Below are 18,065 nucleotides of genomic sequence, written 5' to 3' on the forward strand. Positions count from 1 at the left end.
TCTTATTTCCCAATTTCGGTTCAATTATTCGGTTCAATTATCCGGTTCAATTATCCGGTTCAATTATTCCGGTCCTATGTTGTTTTTAGTTTAAGCCTTTTAGGCAGTCGAAATTCGAAACCATGACATAACGATTACGTTGCACAAAAAAAAAGAGACATAACGATTACATGTAAAAAGGCTTCAGGCCACGCTCGCATACTAATACTAAATACAATAATGTAAACTATAAGCTTCAGATTTCCATGAAAATTTGTTTTCAAGTTGCGCGTCAAACTTAAGAGAAAGTAGAAACTTCGAGTTGGTTTATATAAAATCTGATAGATATATTGTTCTTAATTAACTTTGATGATCAATAAAATTGTCAACAATACTCGGAGACCTTTAATCATCAAAACATCACACAAGATAAGAAACCATAATTAACTTTTTAAAGTTCTTGAGAGACTCTAATCTTTTAGTATTAAACACACAAGACTGGATTAGACTGGATTTTCCTTCTCCACACTCTTATCTTTTGTTTCCCACTCCCGCCCGAAGCAAACACTGTAGAAAACCGACGCCAAGACTATTATAGCTATGCTTATGAAACACCATCCCATGATTGAGATCACCATCGTTTTTGAATATTAAGAAGAAAAAAAGAGAGTAAACGCAAAGTAAAATTGTTTTGTGATGATTAAAATTGCTTGCTTGTTGATCTGAAAACTATTATATATATATAGGCGGGAACTGCTGGAAAACTTGAAAATTTACCATTTTTGATAATTGAAAACTTGCTAGAAGATAATATATTTATTACTTATTTTTTTAATCAGTAACTGGTATATTTCCTTTTCCAAAATTTCATAAATTAACTAATAAAAAATATTTTTGCTTTGCCTGTCTTCTTCTTAACTTTCCTTTCAATAACTGGTAAATTTGCTTTTTTTTTTCCCCTGTCTTCTTGAAAATGTATATTGTGTGATTTTGTTAATTTGTTACTGTCTTTAGAAAAATCAATCTACAATTTCTGCTCTATTCATAGTCCAAATACTACGTTGGCTCGTTGTTTATTTCATTTTATTCTCTTTTGCATTTTTTAATTATATATTACAACTAGTCAACTACTACCAATCAAAAACTACAAACGATTGCCTAAAAAATAATACTTCATCCCGGAAAAAAAAAAATAGTACTTCATTTTTCACAATTTGTATGAAGGAATCCATACTCCACAACTGATATAGAATGTCATCTTAGAGAGTTCTTATCGACAAAAAACACAGATGCAACTTGCATATATTTAGCTGGTGTAACACAACGCAAAGCCTTAAAACAAAGTCGCATAGATATTGGCTTTTAAAGTGAGACACAAAAAAAAAACAAAGCCTTTTCAAGAGGAAGAGCAACAAGGCTTCTTAGCGTTTGAATCAGAAGTAGCAGCAACATCAATCGTTTGGCCTTCCTTGACGTTGGCATTTGCAGTTGCCAGGTCCGAAGATATCGATTTCTTGCTGATGATCCTATAAATCTCTGAGAGAATCGTCTGAAAAGCCTTCTCTACGTTTAATGCCTCGAGGGCAGATGTCTCAATGAAAGACAAGCCTTCTTTCTCTGCATAGCTCTGAGATGCTTCAGATCTGTCTTGTTACCAATCAACATGATGACAATATTGGAATCAGCATGGTCTCTTGAGTTCTTTTAACCACCTGCTTACGTTCTCAAAGGTTGTTGGCTTAGTGACGTCGTAGACCAAGAGAGCTCCAAGAGCGCCTCGGTAGTAGGTTAGAACGAACGGATCGAACCACACCAAAATTTTAAATGACTAGTTCATCAAAAGAAACTTACAAGCAATCCTAGATCGAGAAACAGTTGGGGATTTTACAGCAAACAGAGAAAGAGAGAGAGAGAGAGAGAGAGAGAGAGAGAGAGAGAGAGAGAGAGAAGAGTAGAGTAGACATACTTGGAGAATACAAGTAGCGAATTCGACACCGATGGTGGATTTGGATTCTAAGCAGAACTCATTGCGAGTGAATCTAGAGAGGAGATTTGACTTGTCGACACCGGAGTCTCCGATCAAAACCACTTTAAACAAGTAGTCGTATTCTTCATAGTCTAATACAAATTGTCATATGTTGTTTTTAGTTTTAGACAGTCGAAACTCGAAACCATGGCATAACGAACGATTACATGTAAAAAAGGCTTCAAGCCACGCTCGCATACTAATACTAAATACAATAATGTAAAACTATAAGCTTCAGATTTCCATGAAAAAGTTGTTTTCAAGTTACGCGTCGTCAAACTTAAAATAATGTAGAAACTTCGAATTGGTTTATATAGAATCTGATAGATTGTTCTTAATTAACTTTGGCGATCAATAAAATTGTCAAAACTAGTCGGAGACCTTTATTCATCAAAAGAACACACAAGATAAGAAACCATAATTAACTTTGGTGATCAAGAAAATTGTCAAAACTACTCGGAGACCTTTAATCATCAAAAGAACACACAAGATAAAAAACCATAATTAACTTTTTAAAGTTCTTGAGAGACTCCTTCTCCAAGACTGGATCAGACTGGATCTTCCTGGATCTCCTGGATCTCCTTGATATAACTTCTCCACCCTCCCATCATCTTTTGTGGATCTTCCTTCTCCACACTCCCATCTTTTGTTACCACCCCCCGCTCTACGCAAATACTGTATAAAACCGACAACAAGATTATTATAGCTATGCCTATGAAACACCATGCCAAGATTGAGATCTTCATTGTTTTTAAATAATAATAATAAGAAAAAAAAGAGAGTAAACGCAAAGTAGAATTGTGTTTGTGATGATAAAAATTGCTTGCTTGTTGATCTGATATATATAGGCGGGAACTGCTAGAAAACTTGGAAATTTACCATTTTGATAATTGAAAACTTGCTAGAAAATACTATATTTATTACTTATATTTTCAATCCATAACTGGTATATTTCCTTTTCCAAAATTTCATAAACAAACTAATAAAAAATATTTTTGCTTTGCCTGTCTTCTTCTTAACTTTCCTTTCAATAACTGGTATATTTGCTTTTTTCCTGTCTTCTTGAAAAATGTAAATTGTGTGATTTTGTTAATTTGTTACTATCTTTAGAAAAAACTAAGATACAATTTCGGCTCTGTTCATAATTCAAATTTCAAAATACTACGTTGGTCTCTTTGTTTATTTCATTCTACAGTATTCTCTTTTGCATTTTTTTTCTAATTATATATTACAACTACCAATCAAAAACTACAAACTTGCCTAAAAGATAATATTTCATTTTTCACATTTTGTATGAACGATTCCATACTCCATAGAATGTCATCTTCGAGAGTTCTTATCAACAAAAAAAAAAAAAAAAAAAACAGATGCAACTTGCATATGTAANGCATATGTAACACAACGCAAAGCCTTAAAACAATGTCGCATAGAGATATTGGCTTTTAAAAGTGAGACACAAAAAAAAAACAAAGCCTTTTCAAGAGGAAGAGCAACAAGGCTTCTTAACGTTTGAATCAGAAGTAGCAGCGACATCAATCGTTTGACCTTCCTTGACGTTAGCATTTTCAGTTCCCTGGTCCGAAGATATCGATTTCTTGCTGATGATCCTATAAATCTCTGACAGAATCGTCTGAAAAGCCTTCTCTACGTTTAATGCCTCGAGGGCAGATGTCTCAATGAAAGACAAGCCTTCTTTCTCTGCATAGCTCTGAGCATCCTCTGTGGCAACAGCTCTGAGATGCTTTAGATCTGTCTTGTTACCAATCAACATGATGACAATATTGGAATCAGCATGGTCTCTGAGTTCTTTTAACCACCTGCTTACGTTCTCAAAGGTTGTTGGTTTAGTGACGTCGTAGACCAAGAGAGCTCCAAGAGCGCCTCGGTAGTAGGCGCTGGTTATGGCTCTGTATCTTCATTGTCCAGCAGTGTCCCATATCTGAGCTTTCACTGTCCTTCCTTCCACCTTAGTACAAAGATGATTGTTTTTGCCAAAGATGTTAAAATAATGAGCAGCAGCAGCAGCAAAATGCATAATTGACAGCTAAAAAAATCAACAAAATGCATAACTGTGAAACAACGACCATGATTCATCATAACTTAAGTAACAAATTTTACAATTTTCCTTGTCTAATACTCTAATTAGAAGTAAATGATGTTGTAGGTCTGCTTTAAACAAAGGTTTTAGATCTGACATGTGAGGCAGCCACAAGGCTAAACAGCCATAGTACAAGAAGCTTTTGGGATCATTATCAACAAACAAACAAAAAACGCCTAAATGTTCAAAGCAAACATCAAAATTCAAAACCAAATCCCAAATGTTCCAACACACACAAATGGCGGTTTCCGAGTATTTCGTAAACACATATTCCGGGAAATGAATACAAAGAGGATAGAACAAACGGATCGAACCACACAAAGCAACCAATCCTGATTCCAGAGACAATAAAAGAAACTTGCAAGCAATCCTAGATCGAGAAACAATTGGGGATTTTACAGCAAACAGAGAAAGAGAGAGAGAAGAGTAGAGTAGACATACTTGGAGAGTACGAGTAGCGAATTCGACACCGATGGTGGATTTGGATTCTAAGCAAAACTCATTGCGAGTGAATCTAGAGAGGAGATTTGACTTGCCGACACCGGAGTCTCCGATCAAAACCACTTTAAACAAGTAGTCGTATTCTTCATCCGGTCTTCTCGCCATTGTTACGCTCCACTTTAATCGAGGACGATATAGATTTGGGATTTTTCAAAAAGCCTGAAGAAATAATACTTACAAGCAAGGAGAAGAAGAAGAAATAAATAAATAAGTTTAGATTTTAATTATAATTAATTAATTTGATTTCCCACTGGATCTGTTCAACCTTCTTCTCTCGGCTTGCTTTTAGTTTTCGAGTTCAAGTTGGGCTTACAAATTAGAAAGGCTTTACATACGTCGGCAAATAAAGTAATAAGAGCTTAACCGGAAAAATAAACAAAATCAGAATTGAAAACTAAAACAAAACCAAGCTAAACCAGAGGAGTACACTCATAGTCGTCATACGTTTCAAAAAAAAACCCTAGATCATATCATCATCACTCCTTTATAACTTTCTCCGCCTCATCACTTGCTTCTCTCTCGATTTCTCTCACGGAAGATTTTTTCAGGTAAGATTTATCGACCGATCAATCCTTTTCTCTGATTAGCTCATAATTCATAGATATATATGATCGAGCTCACAACTTGATGTTTTCCTTGGATTCAGATCCGATTTCAAAACCCGGAGTTGGTTTATTTTTCCGTCTGAGAGCAAATGGCTTTGGTGAGTTCTTCTTCTCTATGATCGTCTCTTGTTACGATCTCATCTTTTTTACTGATTTGTTGCTACGGTGCTCTTATAATCGCTAAGAAGCAAGCAAGAATTAGTTGTAGTAATCGTTCGATTTAGCAATTTGATTGAAAATTTATGGTAGTCTGCATATCTAGCTGCTGTTTACTAGTGTTGGGATACATATAGAGAGAAAGAATGAATGATGAGTTTTGCTGATAAATTGCGATTGTAGGTCTTGCACACGTACAAGGGAAACAAAAGTGCTGATAAGGCACTCATTGCTGCAGAGTATGTTGGTGTACAGATCGATGTGCCCTCTGACTTTCAGATGGGTGTCACCAACAAAACACCAGAGTTCTTGAAGATGAACCCTATTGGAAAGGTTTGTTGTCAACACCTGCTCGTTGCTAACTAAATTTCTGGAATTGATATTATTACTCTATTTTCAGCTAACGAAAAGTTTTTTGATCTTGCTAGGTTCCTGTTCTTGAGACTCCTGAGGGTTCAGTATTTGAGAGCAACGCCATTGCCCGTTACGGTAATACATCATATCATTATACTTCATTTGTTTCTCTCCATGTCTAGTTTGATTGCTTGTTGGTTATAATGGATGTGTTGATATCCCCATTGCAGTAAGCCGATTGAATGGTGGTGAGAACTCTTTGAACGGATCCTCCTTGATTGAATATGTAAGTATCTGTTTTCCCCTGGGATACTCTTCTCTTCTCCATTTGCACCTGCTCTAATGTTTGTCGATCTATTTGTTATTATTCCTTCTCAATATTTATCTGCATGTTGCTTTTTTCAGGCACAAATTGAGCAATGGAGCGATTTCTCCTCACTGGAGATCTATGGAAACATCTTGAGATGGTTTGGCCCAAGAATGGGATTTATGCCATACAGTGCTCCGGTAAGCTTTTTGTGACTTTCATTAACTCTCTATGATGGCAGTCTGGGTACTTTTTTTCATTTTATAAATAGTATCTCATTCCTGATTGTTATACAAATGAAGGCTGAGGAAGGGACTATCTCTGCGTTGAAGAGAGCACTTGATGCTCTGAACACACATCTCGCTTCCAACACTTACCTTGTTGGACACTCTATCACCCTTGCTGATATTATCACTGTCTGCAACTTGAACTTGGGATTTGCTACTGTCATGACCAAGAAGTTTACCTCTGAATTCCCACACGTCGAGAGATACTTTTGGACTGTGATTAACCAACCCAACTTCAAGAAAGTGGTTGGTGAGGTCAAACAGACTGAAGCTGTCCCTCCTGTTGCTTCCAAGAAAGCTGCCCAGCCTGCCAAGCCCAAGGAAGAGCCTAAGAAAAAGGAAGCTCCGGCAGCAGAGGCACCTAAGCTCGCTGAAGAGGAAGAGGCACCAAAGCCAAAAGCCAAGAACCCTCTTGACCTTTTACCACCGAGCCCAATGGTACTGGATGATTGGAAGAGGCTGTACTCAAACACCAAATCTAACTTCCGTGGGGTTGCTATTAAAGGTGTGTGGTGATCTTTTCCTTTTACCCTGTTTTACAGTTGCTATCAGGAAATGAAAGGAATTCTTTAGATATTGGAATCAAATGTGTGTNGAAGGAAGCCCCGGCAGCAGAGGCACCCAAGTTTGCCGAAGAGGAAGAGGCACCAAAGCCTAAAGCCAAGAACCCTCTTGACCTTCTACCACCAAGCCCAATGGTACTGGATGATTGGAAGAGGCTTTACTCCAACACCAAATCTAACTTCCGTGAGGTTGCTATCAAAGGTATGTTGGTGATATATTTTCCCTTTACCTGGATTTACAGTTGCTATCAGGAAATGCAAGGAATTATTTAGCTATTGGAATAAAATGTGTTCTATCATGTCTAATAGTTTTGTGGCTGAAATGCAGGATTCTGGGACATGTATGACCCAGAGGGATACTCACTATGGTTTTGTGACTACAAGTACAACGATGAGAACATGGTGTCATTCGTCACGCTCAACAAGGTGGGTGGGTTCCTTCAGCGCATGGACTTGGCACGTAAATACTCGTTTGGAAAGATGCTGATTTGCGGGTCAGAGGGTCCGTTCAAGGTGAAGGGGTTATGGCTATTCCGTGGACCAGAGATCCCTAAGTTCATAATGGATGAGGTGTACGACATGGAGCTATACGAGTGGACTAAGGTTGATATCACAGATGAAGCACAGAAGGAGCGTGTTAGCCAGATGATTGAAGATGCAGAGCCATTTGAGGGTGAGGCTCTCTTGGACGCCAAGTGCTTCAAGTGAAAAGAGAGAATTTGCAGCCTGAGGCTTTACATATCTCTCTCTCTCTTTCTCAATAGGGATTTTGCTCAGTGACACTTGTGTCGCCTATACTGTTTTTCTTTATTTCTAATTGAGTGTTAAAGGACAAGGATGTGGTTTTTTTTGGTTATTTTGTTAATGTTTCATCTCGACTTTTGTATGCTGTTTACTAAAACCAGTTTTTAGACCAGGCAAGTCTATCTTGGCAATTAGGCAATATATGGTCTGGTTAATTTGCTTTGACGCGCGATTCGGTCAGATTCTATATTATTGGTCGTCGAGTTAAACAATTAGGTCAAGTCTTTTGACATAATTAGGAAAGTGTGTTAAAAATTGTTGAAAAGGAAAATCTTGAAGAACAAGTCTTGTTAATATAGTAGAATTAAGCTAACTAGTAGTAATTTGTCAAAATATAAGAAATTGATTTCTCTTCGTTAATTATCTCACTTTTTTTTTCATATATAAAAAGAATTATAAGGTACTGGTATCTTGTATCCATTAATTAATAATATAGTGGTTGGTCCAAAAAAAATCAAATGAATTGTTCTTTACTACTACAAGGCATATAATCTCTATAGTTGTTTTAATTTTTCAACATCAAAAGTTGTTTTGTTCTACCCACCAGAGAAGTATTTGTTCTTTCTTCACCGCCAGCAAAAAAAAGATCGATCCGTCTTTCTCCTGCGAACAGAGAGAGAGAGAGAGAGATGAGAGAGCTCTCTGGAAGTAATGGTCTAGCATGGCGGCGTTTGGTATTCTTCGCTTCGATTGGTTTGCAGTTCGTCTTAGGTTCGTCTTCTTCAGATCTAATCTGATTTCATCCTCGAATTCCCTTAGATTGGCCAGTTTTCGCTGTCAGTTTGGTTAGAATCATCGGATTTCTAATGTTCGGTTGGGGATTTAGGTTTTGATTTCGCGAGATTTAGCTCAACCTCGGCTCTTTCTAGATCTTCGCCACACAGTTACTAAATTTTGTGCTTATTAACATAAGCAAATAATATGTTACTGTTCAATTAGTGTGTTTGGTTTCGCTATAGTTTATAGATTGTGTTTTTACCTTGTCCTAAATGCGAACCCTGATTTGAAGAGGTTGTCTTGCTTTTTATTTCTTGTAACTAGGGCAATGGTATTTGTACATATCATGGTGATGCTGCATTTGAGTTATGAGACATGTATTACCAAGTTTATGGTTAAAGTCATTGAATCTCTTTGCTGTCTCTAGTTTCAGACATTTGAAGTTTTACTGTTTAGCTATTTCTACACTCATGTGCTTTTAAAGAAGTAGGCATTGGCTTACCCCGTAAGATTCTGTAAATGCTTGTTGCAGAGATATTGTTATATGTTGTCAATGTGTGTAGTTGTTGCTCCCCATTGGTCGAAGATAAGAGAAACATACTAACTATTTGAGTTTAGATTGTGTACATGCTTAGATGTCATTTACTAAGTCTTCCGATATGATATTTGCAGGTCTATCAGGTGATTCCAAGGATACGAAAGCAGGAGTTAAGACAGAATCCCATTCCTCTTCTAGCAAAACAGGCACAAAAGTAATCCTCGTACTGTTCGGATTTGTGGCTGTGGCGGCCTTCTCCTTCTTCCTATACAAGCTATGGCAGAAGAAGAAAAGAGATGAGCAGTATGCTCGACTGTTGAAGCTGTTTGAGGAAGATGATGAACTGGAGGTTGAATTAGGTCTTCGGGATTAGAAACGCCAATTTGTCAACAAAGGCCTCATCATGTATGTTTGTGTTCGTTTTGTCCGATCATGTAGGTGGAACTTATGGGCATTTAAATTTCAAGTATATATAATATACGCACACTTTGATGGGTAACTGATGTAGCTGTCTTGTCACTGATCATCATCATCAATTCATCATTATCCTCTCTAGACGATTGTTTTCTCGTTGGAATATAAACTATCAAAACTTGTGGAATTCTCTACTTGTTTAGCTTTGTTAGGTCCAATGTTGTACAACTTATTACTATACCATTCCTTATACGTCTTTATAGTAAGTGATTCCTTGCTCTTCTTTTGGGATTAAGCCAGGTTTATTAAAAAGTGAGTACTCAAGGGAACTTGTATGAATGAGCTTTGAGTTTGAGGTATTGTGAAGAATACATATATAGGGTGTGCAGTTTCAAAGAGATTCGTTTGTAGACATACTTATAAAGAACGATAAAACATAAAATGTCATCAAGGCATAAAGAAAACAAAACTTGGGGTACAAAACAACATTCGAGAGGCTGAATCTGAACCTTAAGTCTCAAAACCAGAGGCCAAATGGAGAAATTTTAAAACTTCAAATGAAATTAATGTTGGGGTTTCAAACTTAAATAAAGGTTACAGGATTGAAAACGAGATTACATTTCATTAAACACCATTATTAGTTTATTACCCTCTGGTTAATGGTCATCTCATCTAACCAACAAAAATTTCAAAAATAAAGAATAAACTTAATGACAAAAAAAATTAATTGAGAAGTCCAAACGTTAGAACTTAGAAGAACAATGTCACCTCGCGGGATAGATGGGCAATGCATAGGGAGCCTTTGCCCTGCCCACACGACCATGCAGCGAAAAGAAACGTTGATCATCTTTCAGGTCAAATCTTTATTGTCCAGTCTTGGCACGCTTACTGTTGAAAGGTGACATGCTTGGACTCAGACAAGGGCTCAAGCTCGGACTCGGACTCTCCTCCCTTAGTGTACCATTCAGAGCAGCTAACTCCTTCAGCTGTTCTCGCTTGTAGTGATCCATTGATTCGTCCTGTAGAGAAAAGAACCAAAACCATGTGAACATAAGGTTCGGAGTAACAAAACCATATAATATGTTTACAATTTTATGATAGTAATGTACCATTGGCTTCAGGAGTGACTCGAGGAAATGAACTGCATGCTCCAATCGAGAGTTTATTATGTCCTCTGGAAGCTCGGCTTCGATCAGTACATGTAGTGGCTCGCAGAGATGCTCGTACCCTGGCTTACCCTTTAGTTTTTCCTCCTGCAGGGAAGTAAAGAACTAAATGTATTAGCCTTGACACCGCATGCTACATAATTAATGTCTGAGAAAATCTAATACTCAGAAGAAATGAATCAGAAGTTTCGCTATTCAGATGATGTTATTAGATGAGAGTTGTGAGAGCCTAAAACTCAAAACACTTAATTTCCTGTATAGGCCTACAAATGTAAACAAGAGTAGTAGCTGATGATGCAGCAAAATGTATCATTACTTCAATAATTATAAGTTGCTATGCCGAAAGACAGTGGCACACAAGCTTTTATACACAAAAGGAAACAAATTGCTGCTAAAGACTCTAAGAAAATTGTTTGTATTCAACACATGGCTATAAAACTGATTGAATGGTAAAAACATATGAGAAAATTGAAGTTTTGAGCTGCAAGAATTTATTCATCTACACTTGCGATAAAAAAAAAGACTATAAACTGGAATCCTTCAGAGAATCAATAAACAAAGAGCCATACCTTGACAGTATCCTTCACAGATCCTCGCCCTCTAATAAACACCCTGCAGTGGGTTGCTAGCTCAACTCTTTTCAGGGAGTTTCCACGTGGCCCAAGAATCCGTCCAACAAAATTATACTGCAACGTTCAATGGATTTAAATTAAACTCTAGAACAAGCCAATTAGAATAACATAAATAGGTAAACATTCAAAACTTACACTTGGATATTTATCCACTGGCACATCAAGTCTGATCACTCTTTTCACAATGGGTGGGTTAGGGAGTCCAGGCATCCCAACCCAGCCCACTGGGGCAGGGGAACGAAATGGAGAAGCTCTCTGGAGGTGACAGTTTTCCTGAAGAAAGCAAAATTAATATCAATAACGCCTACTCTTGAATACAAAATTGTTAACAACACCATAATAATTCAGCATGAGCAGTGGCTTACCTCAGCTTGCATCATCGACCATCCATCTAAATCAAGCTTTCCATTTGTCGGCTGACCAAGCGATCTAAATGGACTGCCATGCTCATATCTATCAAGATCAGGAAAACTAGAGACCCTCCTGATTTCTGCACAGACGTCAGCAATGTAGGCAATTTAGCAAACATACAAAAGAAACTGTAACAGTTGAACATCACGGGGATCTTCAGTCTCCTAGTTTAAATGCCAAGAATGGATAAAAGAGAATACAAATTCGCATGTATACATTTTTCCTTCTACTATCCTCTTCATACCCAGTACACACTGAAAGAAAATACTGAAAATCTAAAAGCATATAGCATTACAAGATAGCACACCTTGATTTAGCAGTCGGCAGCAATTTGGCATAACTTGCAAAAAAGGAACCAACTTTTGTCTCTCTTGCAATAACTCAGTCAAGTACCTAAATAAGAAGGTTTAAAAACAAAAACGTAAGTTTCACTGGACGCTGACATTTGTGTGTATTGTATCGACACAACACAATCGAGTGGTTCACATTTGAAGTCGTCACACCACTCAAATGTAAAAATAAACTTCCAAAAATACATCAGTAAGTTCATTTCCAAAACATAGCGTTCTTGTTAAAACCCTTTAGAGTTCATTGTTTAGAATGACTAATAAGTGAGCAAATGGAGTAAAACTGTTAAAAAGGCGACATTTTGAGGTGAGCCTATGATTGAGAAATTGGATCTGCGTGAACAAAATCATATTTTTTAACACTCAATCCAATCAGAGGGACCAATCACAAGCACGCAGACACTTAAAATGCTTAAGTAAAGCAGCAAAGTCCATAAGAAACCGATCCACACAATGAAAAAAAAAAAAGCTCACACAGATTCATATGAACAGAGAAACAAAAGTGGATAAAAGAAGTGGAGAAAGAAGGAGAAACCTGTCACGATCAGAGGGAGGACAAGGGGATCGATTGGGAGAAGCACGGAATCCAGAAAGTGGAAACTGGAAGAAACTACCAGGAGAGATCCTCTCTTCCATGGCCACGAAACCACCGCCGGATTCCATCATCTAAAAAAATCCACTTTAAGATTGTTAACAACCGCACAAATACTGACAAACAGATAGAGAGAAAGGTACAAAAAGACTGACCGGGGGAGAATAGTGAAGAGAAGAAGAAGCGGCGGAGGATCTGACGCCGATCTCAAGGTAGAGAAAGGCGTATACTTTGGGGGGGGGGGTAAGAAGTAGGTGTGGACTGTGTAGAGTGGCTACAAGCAAAAGAGAGAAGAAGGAAGAAGAAGGAAGGGAGTCAAAAGCCCTACGCAGCACGATAATGAGAGTCTCTCTCTCTATCTCTATCTCACCGCATTTTCGATATTTTCTATTTTTGTCGTTTTTTTGTTTCCTTTTTTTTCTTCTTTTCGAGATTTGTGTGATCTTTTTTTCTTATTTACGATTCTTCCGTTTTTTCACATTTCATTGGGCCTTAGGCCCACTAAATTATAGGCAATTCTCGTTAGCGCCAGTGTTGGCGAATATACATTTTTACTTAGGTAGATAAATACAAATATTTTATCCTGCCAAATGGTAAGATAAATTTAGTCAAATAAATATTTGAATTATCATTTTATTACAATCTACTCGAATATATTATTTTACCTAAATACGTACATTCAAATTAATAGTGGTTACTCCGCTGACTTTTATAGTGGAGTAAAAGTCTTCGTCTTGTTTTTGTTTACTTATTTATTAGAATAGTAAATCTCAAGGTTGTGGGTATGGATGGAGTATTGAGGATTAATTTGTGGTACGTTAAAGTCTACACACGAATAAATATAGTATATGTTCCACGTACCGTACGTTGGAGAAAATGAGAACAGAATAATATTTCTTCAAAATCCGACTCACGGATGACGTAATTAAGAAGAGCCATAATTTCTAACGCTTAAATAAAATCTCTCGAGAGGCTCTCTACACTTGTGTCATTCGTGAGTCGGATTTGTACAGTTGGTCATATGAAATTTCGAAGCAAATTAAAGATCCGATGAGATACATTTTTACAAAAGAAGGACGTTATTTCTATATTATATACTTTTTTTTTTTTTTTTGAAAATTTGTGAATTTTCATTGAAGAAAAGGATTGTAGGGTACTACAATAATTGATATACATAATAGGCCTTGCCAAACAAAATTAGAAAAGCAAGGGCTAATTGAAGAAAACACGAGTGTACAAAATTACTCGTTACAGGTGCTTCAACTATTGTTCCAGAAGATCCTTGAAGTTTTTCCGATGACCCTTTGCGAGAATGGCGTCTCTGACTTGTCTATCCAGAACCTTGAATTGTATATGTACTGGTGTGAAGTCGTTATTGTGCAGCCGGTTATTCCTTTCATTCCACAAGGTGTAAATAACAGCTTGTGCAACTAGCCTCCTTAATGTTTGAGTAGATATAGCGTCTGAACAATCCAACCAAGCCAAAAGAGCTTCCCACGTTTGAAACACAAAGGGTCTGTACCCTAGCCGTTTTGTAACCTCAGCCCATAACACCTCACTATAGTCACAATGAAGGAATAGATGGTCCCTGGTTTCAGGATAGAGCCTGCATATGCAACAAGAAGTATCGATCTGCATTCCCCAGGTCGCCAATCGAGTTCTCGTTGGGAGTCGGTCTAGATGGGTGATCCACAGAAGAAACGCATGCCTTGGGATAGCTCCTTTGTACCAGACTTGCTTTGACCAGGTTACGGCCCCTTGTCTGTTTCGGAGAACCTCCCAGGTTTTCTGAATATTGAAAGTGCTTGATCGCTCACCTTCAATTTGCCAGAGGAAAGAGTCCGGTTCAGTTGTCGAAGCTGGAAGCGGCACTGTTGTTAAGTGAATGTGTAGTTGCTCTGCTTGTGGCGATCGAGCTGGTCTTAGCCTCCATGACCTCGGAGAGCATGCCATGGCTACAGAACAGTGTAAAGGAATCCCAGTTTGACTTGGTCCCGTTGGTCCCAGGAAGTTGATGAGCAGCCCAAACGGCGTCCACCAATCATGCCAAAAGCTTACCTGTTTCCCATTTCCCACCTCAGATCGTAAGAACCGACTTGCCAGGGGACGCAGTTGCAGAAGTGTTTTCCACGTCCAGGATGTCTGTTTCTTAACATCTATCAGCCAAAAGACCCCATCTTTGATCTTATTATTTCTTAGCCATTTTGCCCAAAGCGAGTCTTCTGCAGAGAACAGCCTCCAAGTCAACTTAAGACAGAGGACTTTATTCCACAATGAGAAGCATCGTAGACCCAGACCTCCTTCCTCCTTAGGTAGACATATCAATTTCCAGGCTACTTTTGCGTGGGGTTTCTTTGTAATATCCCCAGACCAAAGAAATCTAGCGCATAGGCTCTCCACTTGTCTGATGCAGGCTTTTGGTAAAATAAACGCTGATGCCCAGAAATTTATCGTACCATATATAACTGTTGAAATCAACTCCCTTCTCCCCGCATATGAGAGTGCTCTGGCGGACCAACTAGTAAATCTCGAGGTAATCTTGTCAATCAGTGGCCCATAGTCTGCTACACGCAGCTTCCTGTGCATAAGCGGCAAGCCCAGATATCTGATAGGGAGTGAACCGAAGCTGAATCCAAGGGAAGCAATCCTATTGGTTTCAGTTTGGTTCACTCCTGCAACAAACAGATCCGTCTTTGTCTTATTCATAGAGAGTCCAGAGATATCAGCAAAACCTTGGAGAGCCCGTGTGATGTTATCCAAGGAGTCTTTTTGACCATCAAAGAAGATCATGATGTCATCCGCGAAGGCCAGGTGGGTTACTTGAGGGTTTTCAGCGTTAGGATGATGACCAATGAGACCTCTGTTGTATGAGCTGTTTAGGATTTGCGTGAAAACCTCCATAGCCAGAGTAAACAGGTAGGGAGATATGGCGTCACCTTGTCGAAGACCTTTTGCACCCCTAAAGAAGCCACATGATTCACCATTGATAGAGACTGAGAAACGAGGAGTCGTGATGCATTCAGTGATGAGTCTGACAAAATGCTCAGGGAAGTTCAGTGCCTTCAGCGTATTGATAATGAACTCCCAGTTAACAGAGTCGAAAGCCTTTTTGAGGTCCACTTTAAGCATTCCCCTTGGAGAGATATTCTTCTGATTATATCCTTGAACCAGTTTCGTAGCTAATAGCACATTTTCAACCAAGAGGCGACCCGGGATGAATGCAGACTGGGTGTTGGCGATGAGCTCAGACAGAACCGTCTTTAGCCTGTTAGCCAGAAGCTTTGATTCTACTTTGTATATCGTATTGCAGCAGGTAATTGGTCTAAAGTCTGACATCCGTGAAGCATTTTGCGATTTTGGGATGAGTGTGAGAATGGTAGAGTTCCATTGCTTGAGGATACAACCGGAATTGAAGCATTCCAAAACCGCAGATATGAGATCAGATCCAACAACTTCCCAGTGAGCTGTGAAGAATTCTACAGGGTAGCCATCTGGTCCAGGGGCCTTGTTTTTCGGAAGGGAAAAGACCACTGTTTTGATCTCCTCTGGCGTTACGGGAGCAGAAAGGACTTGTAAGGCCTGTACAGAGCATCTCTGAGGAAGAAGCTGCCGGAGCTCCTCAACAGAAAGGGGTGTTGCGTTTGATCCGGAGCCTAGGGTATTCTGAAAGAACTCAACAGCTAAGTTCTGGATACCTACCTTTGTGTCGACGATACGGTCAGTTTCGTCAGTGAGAAAGAGGATTTGATTCTGAGCTTGTCTAGATAGCACCACCCTGTGAAAGAACTTTGAATTCTTGTGACCCTCTTCAAGCCAAAAAATCCTTGATTTCTGTCTTAAATAAGTCTCCTCTGCTTTTGCCAATAAACACCAGGTTTGATGTGCTTGTTTTTCTCTTTGCATTGCTTGGTCCGATTGATCACTTAGCAGGATTTGCTGACAGGCAAGAAGATCCTCATAAGCTTGGAGCACTCTCTTTTCCAAGTCTGAGTAGTTATTTTTCCTGAAATCACTGATAGCTGCTTTGAGTTCTTTCAGCTTCTTCGAGAATTTCAGCATTCTTGAGCAATCGAAGTTTAGAGCTGTCCACCATGACTGGATAAGGGGTGCAAAATCCGGGTGTTGATTCAACATGGTCAGGAATTTGAAAGGCAAATTGATCTTCGGCTTGTTGATATCTAGAAAGAGACAACAAGGGCTGTGGTCTGAGAAGCCTGGTTCCCCAAAAACTCCCAGAGATTGCGGAAAAGCAGACATCCAGTCGCCATTTACCAAGATACGGTCCAACTTCTTCGTGATCACACCGGAGTCTTGCTTGTTTGACCATGTGTATGTGTTACCACAATACGGGAGGTCAGAGAGGTATGAGTTGACTAGGGCTTGACTCATTTCTCGCATTGCTCTGGTGTACGTATTGAAGAGTGGATTTGAGTGTTCGTGGGGATGCAGGACTTGATTGAAGTCCCCAAGAACAGTCCAAGGTTTGTTCAGAAGCTCAGGTGAGGCTGCAAGAGTTTGAATTTCTGACCACAGAAGCTTCCTCTCTTCACCACTGCTCGAAGACGCATAAACAATAGATACAACTATCTCCCTCTGCATAAAAGGCAACTGCACCAAACAGACAATCATCTGAAGTGATTTAGACAAAATTTGCACCTTTACCGTAGGATGCCAGATTACCCAGATCTTCCCAAGGTCTGAGTAGTCGTTATTATCCGCAAAACACCAACCCGGAGCCACAGAAGAACAAAAACGATGGGTTTTCTCCGGTCTTACATGAGTTTCTATTACACCGCCAAAAAGAGGTTTATGAACCTTTAGCCATTTTCTTAGGCTTCTCCGCTTTACAGGGTCGTTTAGGCCTCTTACATTACGACAAAAAATATCCATAAATGAAATATTGGGTTAGAGGTTTAAGGGGCCTCCAGCCCTTACTCGAGAGTCCTTCTTCTTCCTCAGCCGCTTGGAGATGACCTTGAGGAAGCGGTCAGAGTCCTCATCAGGATTGTCATCATCTCCGGAAATAGAGTCATTATCTGACAGTTCCCCCTCCTCTCTAGCCAACTTCTCACTTGGTGACAGAAGAGAGAATAGGCTTGCAGTGAAGTCAACACAGAGTTTACCTTCATCAAGGTTCAGCTGATAGTCTTTGGAGATCTTCTGAGGAAGATAGTTGTTCTCCTTACTAGAGTGTAACTTTCTGTTACTTGGTTCGCCAGCAAGAGCCTCAGCTTGTCGTGGCTTGTTCAGTACATGACTCGAGGGAGGTACTGAGGTCGCAGATATGGCTTTGACTTTGTTTGCAGCAGAGGGTATGGCATTTACTTCGACAATAGGCAGTTGACTCTGAATAGGTGTCTTACCAGCTTGTTTTTCTTTCTTTGCTCTAGGGCAATTCGCCGTGGAATGCTTGACCGAGCCGCAGAGCGTACATAAGGGTGGGGCACTTGTACAGCGGGATACAGTGTGGCTTACTTTTTTGCAATGACTACATAGAGACGGCAGCCATGGGCTAGATACTTGGATTCGTTTAATCTGTCCGGATTCGAACCTTGCATTAACAGCTTC

General features: G+C 39.1%; 3 protein-coding genes and 2 pseudogenes across 4 annotated transcripts; 2 read left to right on the forward strand and 3 right to left on the reverse strand.

The window, feature by feature from the left end:
- LOC104759132 lies at positions 1,320-2,203 on the reverse strand (annotated as a pseudogene).
- LOC104755161 lies at positions 3,393-4,795 on the reverse strand (annotated as a pseudogene).
- On the forward strand, positions 5,022-7,819 carry LOC104755162 (probable elongation factor 1-gamma 1). Of its 2 annotated transcripts, XM_019239104.1 has the most exons (9): positions 5,022-5,152; positions 5,251-5,307; positions 5,549-5,698; positions 5,794-5,854; positions 5,950-6,005; positions 6,125-6,226; positions 6,329-6,648; positions 6,909-7,078; positions 7,205-7,819. In XM_019239104.1, exons 2-9 carry the CDS (start codon positions 5,299-5,301, stop codon positions 7,582-7,584), a joined length of 1,248 nt encoding a protein of 415 aa, XP_019094649.1. In that variant the 5' UTR covers positions 5,022-5,152; positions 5,251-5,298; the 3' UTR covers positions 7,585-7,819. The 2 variants fall into 2 exon arrangements, with proteins under 2 accessions (XP_019094649.1, XP_010475804.1); XM_010477502.2 differs by lacking the exon at positions 6,909-7,078 and having other exon boundaries at positions 5,023-5,152; positions 6,329-6,818.
- On the forward strand, positions 8,158-9,541 carry LOC104755163. The gene is made up of 2 exons (XM_010477504.2): positions 8,158-8,391; positions 9,070-9,541. The coding sequence occupies exons 1-2, from the start codon at positions 8,310-8,312 to the stop codon at positions 9,306-9,308; spliced, it is 321 nt and encodes a 106-aa protein (XP_010475806.1). The 5' UTR covers positions 8,158-8,309; the 3' UTR covers positions 9,309-9,541.
- On the reverse strand, positions 9,891-12,868 carry LOC104755164 (KH domain-containing protein At1g09660/At1g09670). The gene is made up of 8 exons (XM_010477505.2): positions 12,653-12,868; positions 12,441-12,571; positions 11,866-11,951; positions 11,513-11,637; positions 11,283-11,420; positions 11,085-11,201; positions 10,459-10,602; positions 9,891-10,368 (listed from the first exon to the last, which is right to left on the reverse strand). Exons 2-8 carry the CDS (start codon positions 12,569-12,571, stop codon positions 10,213-10,215), a joined length of 897 nt encoding a protein of 298 aa, XP_010475807.1. The 5' UTR covers positions 12,653-12,868; the 3' UTR covers positions 9,891-10,212.

This window comes from Camelina sativa, chromosome 17 (genome assembly GCF_000633955.1).
Source record: "Camelina sativa cultivar DH55 chromosome 17, Cs, whole genome shotgun sequence".
Taxonomy (NCBI): domain Eukaryota; kingdom Viridiplantae; phylum Streptophyta; class Magnoliopsida; order Brassicales; family Brassicaceae; genus Camelina; species Camelina sativa.